At 38.6% G+C, this 13,337-nt stretch overlaps 1 protein-coding gene across 3 annotated transcripts in view; it reads right to left on the minus strand.

Annotated features, from left to right (window-relative positions):
• Nucleotides 1-358: 358 nt before the first annotated feature.
• The window catches only part of LOC124723211 (glycogen debranching enzyme), a 211,486-nt gene continuing 198,507 nt past the window's right edge, over nucleotides 359-13,337 (minus strand). For all 3 annotated transcript variants that reach the window (XM_047248399.1, XM_047248398.1, XM_047248400.1), the window contains exons 24-27: nucleotides 13,038-13,246; nucleotides 1,526-1,711; nucleotides 921-1,157; nucleotides 359-568 (exon numbers count right to left, since the gene is read on the minus strand). In XM_047248399.1, coding sequence (XP_047104355.1) covers nucleotides 503-568; nucleotides 921-1,157; nucleotides 1,526-1,711; nucleotides 13,038-13,246 — 698 coding nt within the window. In that variant the 3' untranslated portion in view covers nucleotides 359-502. The remainder of the gene's footprint in view (nucleotides 569-920; nucleotides 1,158-1,525; nucleotides 1,712-13,037; nucleotides 13,247-13,337) is intronic.

Raw genomic sequence — 13,337 nt, forward strand, 5'->3', positions numbered from 1 at the left:
CTGAAGCCCGAGCTAAAACGTTTCGTGTATCTCTGTGTACTACAGTTGTCACTGCTTCATCATTGGCAACATGGAGATTATTACTCCGGCTGTCAAGGGAAGACTGAATAACCGTTAAATGATCCAGCAGAACATAGTTTATCATTGGTAACTCCCTAAAATTAGTAGACTGCTGTCCATTTTCTGATTCTGCTGTAAATGTATTTTTAATTAGAAAATTTAAGCAGCTGACACAAACACATTTTGCTATAAAAGGCATGTACTCTTTTAACGGTATCTCACACAACTGAAGAGAAAGTGCATTATAGCCCACCCAATGGATTTGTAATACAATACTGGTTAGTGGCTGCCTGAATCTGAAGAACCTATCACTATAAACAACATTACTTGCTGTAACAGCACGGGCAATAGGGGGGCCAGAAGTTAGTGGGACATCATGTAATGCGTGTGAAGTCATGGGCCCCCTCTGGTGTTTAGATGGATTTACACACGCAAGGTGCAGTCAGTTACTAGAAGAGTCGAGAATGATAGGGTGGCTTTCCTGAAGTTGATTCAGATCATGTAGCACCTGCAAAAAGACAGATAAACATTATGAACTATTATTAACTTTAGGTATCTAGTTTCATCATAATACTGAAACACAAAATTTTATGCACTCAGTATTCTTGCAGATAATGAGTTATTTTCAATATGTACAGCATATCTGTGCTTTCTGTACGTTGATATATTTGACCTCTAAAAAATGACAATGGCATTTTCCTATATTCTGAGGAATTTTTGGCTCTAGAAGCACTACTTTTTATCAACTTTGTACTTATATGATAAAGCTGCTTTTGATAATCAAATTCAATTAGTAAATTTTAATACAAATGTCTTTTCATTTATGATAAATCATTTGCTAATGATATATTCATATTCACCTCTATAATGGATGCCATGCTCCATGCCTGTGTTTGACAACTGTGATTACAGTAAGCCCCATCTTTATTCGTAAGTTCAGGCAGGCCTCTCCACGGCGATGTTTGTAAAACTGTGAAATGTTTGGCCAAGATAGATCGAACACGTGCAGCAGTACGCTCCAACTCAGCAATTCCACCAACTTCTCGAGCAAAGTGTAAGCACGCTCGAAGGAAGTATCCAACTGGCCACACCCATTCCTGAAAATGAGAATGAAATTACATTTTCACCATCCTCAAATAGGTAATCCACATGATATGTTTGCAGAAAATATGAGAACGTGAAGACGGAAAAAAGTTAATGTTTGGGAACTGAAAGAGGGGATACAGGTGGAAGAAGAAAGAGGGAGATTGAATGGTGGACACGAAGGAACAAGGGAGAGTCAAAAATCTTAAAATGTAGAATTTAGTGATACAAAGCAAAGTCAATAAGCAAACTGAATAATTTTTTTCTGCATGGAATATATAACCAAGATTATATTTCACAAGTTATGCTGTGTGATACACAATAATTATACAGTGGGAGTATAACTTGTATTCACAGTAACTGTATTTATTCCACCACTTACTGGTCCCTGGTGGTAATTGAATCCATGAGCCACTTTAGGATCAGCAGAATCATTAGCATTATCATAATCTCCACAATAGTTCCAGTCAGCTGGATCAAGAGTTTTCATCCCAAGTGGGCCCAGAAGCAGTTCTTCTACCTTCTTCAATGCTATCCAAGCATGTTTCGGCTCAAACATTTCTGGTGCCTACAAGGAAACACAAAAACATAGACATTTTGACAATAAATAATGTTCCTCCTTACATCAAAAAGATACACAGAAGTGTAGGAAAGGGGGAATTGGCAACAAGAGACACTGCTCGCTGGAAAAATTCTTTTTAAAAATGAATCAGGTAGGTTAATGAGAAAGACATTAAAACTATTTACTCCTGCTGCTTGCATAACTCATTGGCCACACATATATGTATCGTCGGATTATGTTAATAGAAACTTCAACATTGTTCACATGCAGACATATTGACATGAGAAATAACATGGATTATCGTTTGAAATATGATAACAGTTTTCTTTATAAGCATTAAAATGAGCATCAGACTGCAATGCAAATGAATTTACAGAAAGGATACCCACTCTATGTGTGATATTTAAAATAATGTAACTGGAGAGGTGAACTGTTATCTGGAGATGGGTTTAGTCCTGAAACTGTCCATGGCAAAAGGAAGTATTATAGTGGAGAAACAGTAATTGGTTGATGTATTTTTGTCATTATACTATATACACTGCCAGGGTTTTTTAAAAAAAAAAAGAAAGAAAGAAAGACTTCATCGATTTTGATCTGATGATGGCATATGCACCCTGGTGGATAGTGGATGTACTAACAATGGTTTCACCATCATCCACCAAAAGAAATATAGTGGCATAGCTACCGGAGTGCCATCTTTGTCTATCCTTTAATATGGAATGCTCACAGCCAGAAGGATCACTGTGCTTCAGACATGCGAAGCAAGCAGGCAACCGTGCCACAGAGACACACTCCTGCTTCCTGCAGCCAACTGAGTGAGTTTAAAAAGGGTGAAATTGTGGCCTTCTGAGTGGTGGGATGGTCCTTTCAGACTATTGCCACACAAGTTGGATGTGCAGCATCAGTTGTGCAACAATGCTGGTATCAGTGGTCAAGTGAACATTCTCACATGAGGTTCTGGATGTCCACACAGCACAGCTGTGCATCAGGATATCATGTTGTAAGGGCATCAGTGGCAGACTTTACAGCTACCACAGCACAGATACAAGGGTTTGTGAGCCAAGACATGTAAACATAAACTGTTGCTATTAGCAATGGGACTATGGACATGCACACCTCTAACCCGTTTACCATTCATGCCACAGCATCAATGTACATGGCTTGATTGGTGTCATCAGAGGATCACTTGGAAGATGAAATAGCAAGCTGTGGTCTTCAGTGATGAAAGCAGATTCTTCCTGTATGGAAGTGGTGGACGTATGCATATACAATGTAGACCAGGTGTCTGCTGTCTCAAATAGTTCATTCATCCATCACACACTGGCATCACCCCAGGCCTTATGGTCTGTAGTGTGATACGCTACAACTCTCATTCACCTTTGGTGTATCTGGGGGGGGGGGATGCTAATGATTGCTCGGTATGTGCAGAATGTTGTTAGACCCGTTCTTTTGCTTTTCTTCCAACAGGAAGCTGATGTGTTGTTCCAACAGAATAAAGTTCACCCACACATTGCCTGTGAAACTCAACGTGCTCTGCAAGACATGCAGCAACTTTCCTGGCCACCAAAATCTCCATACTTGTCTCTGAGCAAGCATGTACGGGATATGATGGTAGTAGCAGTGACACGTGTGACTCGTCAACCAACAACTCTCACAGAACTACATGAACAGGTCGAGCAGGTATGGTATAATGTATACCAGGACAGCATTCACCATCTGTATGATCGACTGGATGCTAGAGTCAGTGTCTTCATTGATGCCTGAGAGGCTACACCACATACTAATATGGATGTTTCAGCATGGCTCAGTACCTTATAGCTCAGAACTGCTTGTGTTATCATCATCATCATCATCATTTAAGACTGATTATGCCTTTCAGCGTTCAGTCTGGAGCATAGCCCCCCTTATAAAATTCCTCCATGATCCCCTATTCAGTGCTAACATTGGTGCCTCTCCTGATGTTAAACCCATTACTTCAAAATCATTCTTAACCAAATCCAGGTACCTTCTCCTTGATCTGCCCCGACTCCTCCTACTCTCTACTGCTGAACCCATGAGTCTCTTGGGTAACCTTGCTCCTCCCATGCGTGTAACATGACCCCACCATCTAAGCCTGTTCGCCCTGACTGCTACATCTATAGAGTTCATTCCCAGTTTTTCTTTGATTTCCTCATTGTGGACACCCTCCTGCCATTGTTCCCATCTACTAGTACCTGCAATCATCCTAGCTACTTTCATATTCATAACCTCAACCTTGTTGATAAGGTAACCTGAATCCACCCAGCTTTCGCTCCCATACAACAAAGTTGGTCGAAAGATTGAACGGTGCACAGATAACTTAGTCTTGGTACTGACTTCCCTCTTGCAGAAGAGAGTAGATCGTAGCTGAACGCTCACTGCATTAGCTTTGCTACACCTCGCTTTCAGTTCTTTCACTATGTTGCCATCCTGTGAGAATATGCATCCTAAGTACTTGAAACCGTCCACCTGTTCTAACTTCGTTCCTCCTATTTGGCACTCAATCCGTTTATATTTCTTTCCCACTGACATTACTTTCGTTTTGGAGATGCTAATCTTCATACCATAGTCCTTACATTTCTGATCTAGCTCTGAAATATTACTTTGCAAACTTTCAATCGAATCTGCCTTCACAACTAAGTCATCCGCATATGCAAGACTGCTTATTTTGTGTTCACATATCTTAATCTCACCCAGCCAGTCTATTGTTTTCAACATATGATCCATACATAATATGAACAACAGTGCAGACAGGTTGCAGCCTTGTCTTACCCCTGAAACTACTCTGAACCATGAACTCAATTTACCGTCAACTCTAACTGCTGCCTGACTATCCATGTAAAGACCTTTAATTGCTTGCAAAAGTTTGCCTCCTATTCCATAATCTCGTAGAACAGACAATAACTTCCTCCTAGGAACCCAGTCATATGCCTTTTCTAGATCTATAAAGCATAGATACAATTCCCTGTTCCACTCATAACACTTTTCCATTATTTGCCGTAAGCTAATGATCTGGTCCTGACAACCTCTAAGAGGCCTAAATCCACACTGATTTTCATCCAATTGGTCCTCAACTAATACTTACACTTTCCTTTCAACAATACCTGAGAAGATTTTACCCACAACTCTGATTAAAGAGATACCTCTGTAGTTGTTACTATCTTTTCTGTTTCCATGTTTAAAGATTGGTGTGATTACTGCTTTTGTCCAGTCTGATGGAACCTGTCCTGACTCCCAGGCCATTTCAATTATCCTATGTAGCCATTTAAGACCTGACATTCCACTGTATTTGATGAGTTCCGACTTAATTTCATCCACCCCGGCTGCTTTATTGCACTGCAATCTATTGACCATTTTCTCCACTTCCTCAAATGTGATACTATTTCCATCATCATTCCTATCCCATTCTACCTCGAAATCTGAAACATTACTGATCGCATTTTCACCTACATTGAGCAACTCTTCAAAATATTCGCTCCATCTGCCCAAGGCATCCACACGATTCACCAGCAGTTTTCCTGACCTGTCCAAAATACATGTCATTTCCTTCTTACCTCCCTTTCGGAGACTGCTAATTACACTCCAGAATGGTTTTCCAGCAGCTTGACCCATAGTCTCCAACCTGTTTCCAAAGTCTTCCCAAGATTTCTTCTTGGATGCTGCAATTATCTGTTTGGCTTTGTTTCTTTCTTCAACATAACTTTCTCTGTCTACCTGAGTTCTAGTATGTAGCCATTTTTGATATGCCTTCTTTTTCCTTTTACAGGCTGCCTTGACTGTGTCATTCCACCAGGCTGTTTGCTTTATCCTACTTTTACACAATACTGTTCCAAGACATTCTTTAGCCACTTCTAGTACTGTGTCCCTGTACCTTGTCCATTCCTTTTCCAATGACTGTAATTGACTACGTTCAACTAACTGGTACCTTTCTGAGATCGCTGTTATGTACTTGTGCCTGATTTCCTTATCCGGAAGTTTCTCCACTCTTATCCTCCTACATATGGACCTGACCTCCTGCACTTTCGGCCTCACAATCCCAATTTCACTGCAGATTAAATAATGATCAGTGTCATCAAAGAATCCCCTGAATACACGTGTGTCCCTCACAGCCTTCCTGAATTCCTGATCTGTTATTATATAGTCAATGACAGATCTGGTTCCCCTTCCTTCCCAACGGTGAATGTTCTTATGTTTAAAAAAGGAGTTTGTGATTACTAAGCCCACACTGGCACAGAAATCCAAGAGTTGTTTCCCGTTCCTGTTGGCCTCCATATCCTCTCCAAATTTACCCATAACCTTTTCATACCCTTCTGTTCGATTTCCAATCCTGGCGTTAAAATCCCCCATGAGCAGAACACTGTCCTTGTCCTTTACTCTAACAACTACATCACTGAGTGCCTCATAAAAACTATCCATCTTATCTTGATCTGTCCCTTCACAATGCGAATATACTGACACAATCCTAATTTTCTTGCTAGACACTGTCAAATCTATCCACATCAGTCGTTCATTTACATACCTCATTGCAACTACGCTGGGTTCCATTTCTTTCCTGATGTAAAGCCCTACACCCCATTGTGCTATTCCTGCTTTGACTCCTGACAGGTAGACATTGTATTCTCCCACTTCCTCTTCTTTCTCACCCCTTACCCGAATGTCACTAACAGCTAAAACGTCCAGCCCCATCTTACTTGCAGCCTCTGCCAGCTCATCCTTCTTCCCAGAGTAGCCCCCATTGATATTAATAGCTCCCCATCTCATTACCATTTGTGTGCTAAGTCGTATCTTTGGAGTCCCTGGTTTGTCAGTTAGAGGTGGGACCCCATCACCTCCAAAGGTCTGAGGCATTTTGCTCTGATTATTGCCAGCATCATATTTAAAGTACCAGGGAAGCAGGTCGCTAGCCTTACTTGCCCCGAGTCCCATTGGGTTTTACCCCTAATGGCTGAGGGACTAACCAGTGGATTTGGTAGTCTTTGCCGTATGAGCACAAAGGTGACCACGACTAAGAATATGTCCGAGATGCCCAGCCTTATTCCAAAGTAACTGGTATCCCGACTGTCGGGACCACTTACTTGGCCACTCATATGTTGCCCGTGGTTCATGAAATAGGACATGACTACAGGAACCCACACCATGAACCACACTGCTTGTGTTATTGATCTGTAAATGTAATCATTTCATGCATTCCATATGTACCCTTGCAACAATAAATCTTGAATGAATTGGAAACCCCTGGATGGATGGATGTAGTAGCTATTTTCCTGCAGTGTATATTAGAAAACTGGATATTTGACCTCTCAATTAAGTGCAATTTCACTTAATCACCTCTGGGCATCGAGAAATTTTCTTCTAACAGCACATTTAAATCAGATACCGAACCAAGAAAGAGAATATATCTGTTTCCTGTAGTAAGTGCTGTGGTTAGAATGCCAGATAATAAAGCTGGATGTGTGTACAGACATGCTGACTTGAAATATTCAGGGTGGGCCAAAAGTCAGTTTTCAGTCGCAGTCCTTAGACTTTGGTTTGCTTAGAATGGGGGAAGACAGTCATGAACTTGACTAGTCAGTCATGAACTTGACTAGTGTGTTGTTTGAGGTTCTATTGTTTGTTGTAATGTGAGAAACAATGAATAGAAAGTTAGCTAAAGAACAGTGGGTACTTGTTTTATTAAAATGGTGAAAATATGACCATAATCACGGTGATGTTTGTGGAACATTTTCCAAACAGCCAACAGCATTTTAAATACAGTAACCACAAATTAAACTTAACATTTGAAGAAAATGGGCAGTTGTGGAGCTTCCTCATTTAAGTATGCCAAAGCCTGTTACTAAAGGAGAGAATCTTAATGCTGTCACACAATATTCTGTACAATCCCTGACTAAATCTCACCAGAAAAGCATCCAAGGAGTATGGAATAACAAGAGCAAGCCTACAAAGGATTCAGAAAAAGCTGCAATCGAGGCCATATAGGTCTACTTTATGTCAAGGCCTGAATGAAGATGATCTGGACAGGCATATGGGATTCAGAGAGTTGTCCATGATCTGACAAGAAGCCAACACAAAGTTTCAGAAAAGCATTTTTTGGAGCAACTAAGTAACTTTTAAGGTGAATGGTAGAGTGAACAAACACAAGTAGTTTACTGGAGACTAAATGGAATAACAAAGTTCTGATTAACCAACTGCAAATTAAGTGTGCATGAAAATTTAATATATTGTATTGGAACCAAATGAATTAATATTGTCTGTCACCTGCAATGGAATGAACACACAAGTACACTAGCAAACAAAATGTCATCACCATGCTATGCCCTTAGTATTGTCATCAGTGTATAACAGATAAGGCACTATAGTTACATACTGTTCCTATATCTACTCTCTCTTCAGACATGGAATTAATTTTTGTGGTTCCCACACACAAAACATGGACACACAGTCTTTAAACTACAAAAAATGCTCATTAGAACAATAACTAAAATAGTAAATGAGCTCCCTATAAAGATATACACCGATGGGGAAAAAAAATTGCGACATCAAGAAGGAGTAGTGCGACATAACCAAAAGTTAGTAGATATGTTCCTACATCAGAAAGATGATGTCTACTCAAATTTCACACTGGTAGCATAAGAGTGGTGTCAGCAGACCACTATGAGGATGCAAATCAGGTCTGCTTTAAATACATGCTGTAACAATTGTGAGCATTAGTTACCTGTGAGATTGGGCATGGTGAGTTGATGTTAGTGAAGAATGCCTTTAAAGTGACAAAGACCACATTATCAACACCTTACTGGATTTGAACAAGGTCATGTAATAGGGCCACAAGAAGCTGTATGTTCCTTCCACAGTACTGCAGAAGTATGGCAGGAATGTAGCCCCTGTTCATGTTTGCTGACAAAGGTGGTCACAAAAACGTATGGTGGCAAGAAGACCGGGCTCTGGATGGCCACATGGAATGATTGAGAGGGAAGACCATCATGTTCAGTGTATGGCTCTGGCGTATCATACTGCATCTGCAGCAGCAATTTGAGCAGCAGTTGACACTGCAATGACACAACGAACTGTTACAAAAAACATTTACTTAAAGGACAGTCCCATTTCAGATGCCCTCTAGTGTGTGCTCCACTGACCTCAAACCACTGGCATTTGCGACTTCAATGGCTAGAGCTCACTGGAGGGCAGGGTGGAGGTCTGTTGTGTTTTCTAATGAAAGCCAGTTCTGCCTCACTGCCAGTGATGGTTGTACGTTGGTTAGAAGGAGCCCAGGTGAGTGCCTGCAATCAACCTATCAATGGCCTAAACAAATTGGACCTACACCTGGAGTTACTGTCTGCCATGTAGTTTTGTATGACAGTGGGAGCAATTATCCCATGCACTCTGACTGAAAATTTGTACACCAATCTGGTGATTCAACCTGCTGTGTTGCCATTCATGAACAGCATTCCAGGTTATGTTTCCCAACAGGATAACACTCACACACATACCATTGCTGTAACCCAACCTGCTCTACAGAGTGTTGACATGTTGCCTTGGCCTGCTCGATCACCGGCTCTATCTCCAATTGAGCACGTACAGGACACCAATGGAAGACAAGTGCAGTGTCATCCACAAACTGCATTTACTGTCCCTGTATTTACCGACCAAGTGCAACAGGCATGGAACTCCATCCCACAAACTGACATCCGTCATCTGTACAACACAATTCATGCACGTTTGCCTGTTTTCACCCTACATTATGGCAGTTACACCTATTATTAATGTACCAGCAGTTCACATTTGCAATGGCATATCTCATGCTTACATTAACCTGTGGTCTTGCAATGTTAATCACTTAAATAGACAAATGAATTCCCGGAATTTCATTACTCTACATTAATTACTTTTTGGTGTTGTGTTTTTTTTTTTTTTTTTTTTTTTCAACAGAATATTATCAATAGCCCAATATGGTTTCCAGAAAGGCCAATCATCAGGTACAGCAATATTTGAATTTCTGAATGAAGTGCTCAAAAAACTTGATAGTGGAGAAAAAGTAAGGCATATGCCTTGATCTGTCTAAGGCCTTTAACATTATATTGCTGCAGAAACTTGACAGTATTGGTATCGGAGGTATACCTAACAACTGGCTCAGATCATATCCTACTGGCCACAGGCAAGTAGCAGGAATACAATGTCAAGAGGATAATAAATCAACTAGACACTATTCTGATTAAAAAGAAATATATATCAAAAATAGGATGGGACTCAGTACTGACACATGACACAAGCATTTTAGTCAGCTGAAAGACAGCAGAAATTTTACAGACAGCACCATCTGAGATGTTAACTAGTGTTGGAAACTGATTTGGCCAAAACAAACTAACAATAAATAAAAGTAAAACAGTAGCATTAAATTTTCATAATGTCAAGAGAAACAGTGAAGAGGACATAAAAATTCAGATATCAGACACAGATATTGCAAATCAAGCTAATACAAATTTCTGGGGATCTTGCTCCAAGGTAACCTTAGATGGTATACTCACACTACACTTACAGCATATTTAAAAGACATAAGTACCATGCACTAATTAATTGATTGATTGATTGCTTTATTAATCCGTGAAACAATTTACATTGTATGGATTTTGTCATGTAAACCATTGAAATTTTTATGTCTTCAAATTAATTTCTTACACAGTAATTGGCAGTGAATTTTTAAAATCTAATTACATTTGGTTTTTATATAGTCTTAGATAAGCATTATTTCTATATATGCATTATAAACTGTACTTCTTATAATAGTTAACCTGTTTTAATTTCGGTACTCCATTACCGTGAAAAGACTTCTATTTTGTAAATAATCTTTCAGTTTTGTTTGGGAAGAGTAGATAGTATCTATGTCTTTTATATGCTGTGGTAACTTATCATATAATATGATGGCATGTACAATAAACTCTGCCAAGTTTTAACTTCAATTTTTTTGTCAAGATGCCAATTGTAATTGTTTCTGGTTTTATAATCATGTACTAAGCAATTCTGTAGTAATTCATCATCCTGCCTACATTTCTTCAGTTTGCAAGAAAGAATAGTGATAATCATGTCTGGAATGAAAAGGAACACTCTGCAGACCATTATTTAAAAGTATGGGGACTCTTTCTCTTCCATGTATTTACCTCTTTGAAAGTGCAATGTTTATCAAGAAATATGCAATAACAAATCCTAGTGTCCTCCTCAAAAATGAAAATCTTCATCCTCATAGCACAAGACAGAAAACTGACTTTTACATGCTCCAAATAAAAACCAGTTCGTGCCGAAAACGAATGTTCCACCACAGTAAAATTATTTACAACAAGTTGCCAAAAGAAATTAATGTAATAAATGATATAATAAATTTAAAGCAGTATTAAAAGAATATCAATGAATACATTGCTTCTCTTCTATCATCTGTCAGAGTTCCTCCAAAATCTATGACAGTCTAAGAAAGTTAAAGTATATAAACGTCATTTTTTACTGCTTACAAAAATATTGTGTAAGTATGACTATCTACTTGTGGCATGGGAAGACTGTAATCACTAATATTTTTTATTCGTGTTTTCAGTTGTATTTTTTTAGTGAAAATGGTTTAATTAAAAGTCAGGGCACACTGGCACACACACACACATATCCATCCACACATATACAGACACAAGCTTGTGTCTGTATATGTGTGGATGGATATGTGTGTATGTGTGCGAGTGTATATCCGTCCTTTTTTCCCCCTAAGGTAAGTCTTTCCGCTCCCGGGATTGGAATGACTCCTTACCCTCTCCCTTAAAACCCACTTCCTTTCGTCTTTCCCTCTCCTTCCCTCTTTCCTGATGAGGCAACAGTTTGTTGCGAAAGCTTGAATTTTTTGTGTGTATGTATGTGTCTGTTTGTGTTTCTATTGACCTGCCAGCGCTTTCGTATGGTAAGTCACATCATCTCTGTTTTTAAATATATGAAGATATATTTGCATTGATCTGTCCAATATCTGATATGCTGTACTGTATATGTAAGATTTACTGGTCCAAAAAATACAAATACAATACAATACCTATAAAAGAGAATACTACTGTATGCAGAAACAAGATGATTTAAAAAAAAAAAAATTGTTTCCTGTTTCAATTAATATGATGTGCCTGGTATTTTGTAAATGGTCTATGGATGAATAAACAACTAACTAACAACTGGGATAAACAGATATAAATTAGGATATAGGAACTTAACTCTCAACTCAAACTTTCCTTTTGCAATTCAGCGCAAGCCAAGCTACACAAATTTCTTCTCAGTCTCCTTTCCCACTAAACTGCTCTCACCCTCCCGTTAACTTGAACTTAACCTTTGGATGTTTCTGTATTTTCTTCTTCATTATATCTCCCATTACTACTTCTACCTCATACCCATAACATATTTGTATCCAGTTACCTCCACATGCACTTTACATTGCCTCTTGTTCCTTTGCTTATCTTCTTTGCCCATTTTGTTTATTTCCTGACTCACTAACTATTATTACCCATAGCTATGTTCAGTTTCATACACTGTTTTTATTTACTTCTTCCCCCATCACTTGAACTCATCTTTCTTATAAGTACCATATTTATTTATTTACTATCTTTTTACAATCTTTTGTATTTCATCTGAATTTGACTGAACATTTAGCTTAAAAATAACTATCTGAATGCGAAGAAAAATTGCAAGGAAGATTCCAAGTTATTACTGTTTGAGTTTCTTCTCTGGCTTTCCATTCTCATCTGGATTTTTTGCAATGTATTTTCTGCAGCCAGCTAGTAGTTGTTAGCTAGGCTATGATTTTATTAATTACACTTTTTGCAGCACAGTTCCCTGTTTCAATTTCCTTGTGTTTTGTTAAGTCACTGTCACTCTAAAATAATGTGAACTGCCTTCCAACAGTCTCGTCCACCTGGCCACCTTCAGTTTTTTCTGCTCTTATATTCCCAAAGAAGAAACCAGTTCCCTATTGGTATGAGATCCAACATACTTTAATAATTTTGTTTTCAGCCTCACCAAGATTAATTACATGCTCACTTAGTATCAAGCATTCTTTCCATCTGTAAAACTAAAATGTAAAATGTTATTCCTAAATATTTATTCAAATTCATTTTCCCACTCAGCAAAATACATGAACCTCTTTATTCTAATTAAATACTCATTACTATAAGTTTCTCTTTCTTTAAATATCTGATGTGCTGTACTGTACATGTAAGATTTGCTGGACCAATAAATATAATACAATACAATACAATAAAAAGGAGAAAAAAATAGAAAGATAAAAATAAAAACTTTCACTGATACTTACAACCACCATGGCAATAGGGAAGTTGCAACGCAGCTGATAATCTGCCCAAGGCTGACTTGCTTTATATGTATCTTTATATATACCACGGCGATGCACCAAATCCGGGCGTGGCTCATTAGGAGATAATTCAACATCAATGTAAAAACATTTTTCAAAATTTGTTGCAATTTTTTCTTCCCATTGTTTGTATGTCCATGTAACTAGAGTACCTGTACAGAATATTTATTATTATTTGCTGTAATGTGATTACAAAGCCTTTTCATACAAAGACATTTCATAATGTGAAACAATTTTCTTATG

The sequence above is a fragment of the Schistocerca piceifrons genome, chromosome X (genome assembly GCF_021461385.2).
Source record: "Schistocerca piceifrons isolate TAMUIC-IGC-003096 chromosome X, iqSchPice1.1, whole genome shotgun sequence".
Classification (NCBI taxonomy): domain Eukaryota; kingdom Metazoa; phylum Arthropoda; class Insecta; order Orthoptera; family Acrididae; genus Schistocerca; species Schistocerca piceifrons.